This window comes from Egretta garzetta, unplaced genomic scaffold, assembly GCF_000687185.1.
Source record: "Egretta garzetta isolate BGI_Z169 unplaced genomic scaffold, ASM68718v1 scaffold366, whole genome shotgun sequence".
In the NCBI taxonomy this organism is placed as follows: domain Eukaryota; kingdom Metazoa; phylum Chordata; class Aves; order Pelecaniformes; family Ardeidae; genus Egretta; species Egretta garzetta.
This window is the reverse complement of record NW_009260018.1, coordinates 2,547-3,000: the sequence shown is the minus strand read 5'-3', so window position 1 is coordinate 3,000 and position 454 is coordinate 2,547. Positions and strand designations below refer to the sequence as shown.

At 71.6% G+C, this 454-nt stretch overlaps 1 protein-coding gene across 1 annotated transcript in view; it reads left to right on the top strand.

Moving 5' to 3' along the window:
* The window catches only part of SORBS3 (sorbin and SH3 domain containing 3), a 2,531-nt gene that overhangs the window by 1,922 nt on the left and 155 nt on the right, over window positions 1-454 (top strand). Inside the window, exons 4-6 of the mRNA XM_009640643.1 lie at window positions 56-88; window positions 197-276; window positions 368-454. The exon at window positions 368-454 is cut by the window's right edge and continues 17 nt beyond it. Of these exons, the coding sequence (XP_009638938.1) occupies window positions 56-88; window positions 197-276; window positions 368-454 (200 nt within the window). The remainder of the gene's footprint in view (window positions 1-55; window positions 89-196; window positions 277-367) is intronic.

Below are 454 nucleotides of genomic sequence, written 5' to 3'. Positions count from 1 at the left end.
AACCCCCCCACCGGCCCCCACCGGCCCCTCGCACCCTGCGGCTGCCCACCCCCAGGAGCCCTGGCGCCTGGCCTGGCCCCCTGAGCAGGTGAGAGACCCCCCCCCTGCTGCAACCCCCACCCCAGCATCGTGCCTTGGCACTGCTGGGGGTGCGGGTGCTGCCCCAAAACGCTGCACCCATCCTCTCCCCCTGCAGCACGCAGCCCCAGGGGCACCCTCCAGCACCCACCCTGAGCCCACCCCGTCCTACAACGGCTCTGAAATCCAGTGGACCCCGTAAGTCGGGCTGGGGGGGGTGGCACCATGGCACAGTGTCCCCACACGGGACCCGTGGTGGCACGGGCTCTGGCCACGCTGTGTCTCACAGGTACCGGGCGCTGTACCAGTACCGGCCCCAAAACGCCGATGAGCTGGAGCTGCTGGAGGGGGAACGGGGGGACGGCACGCAGCAGGG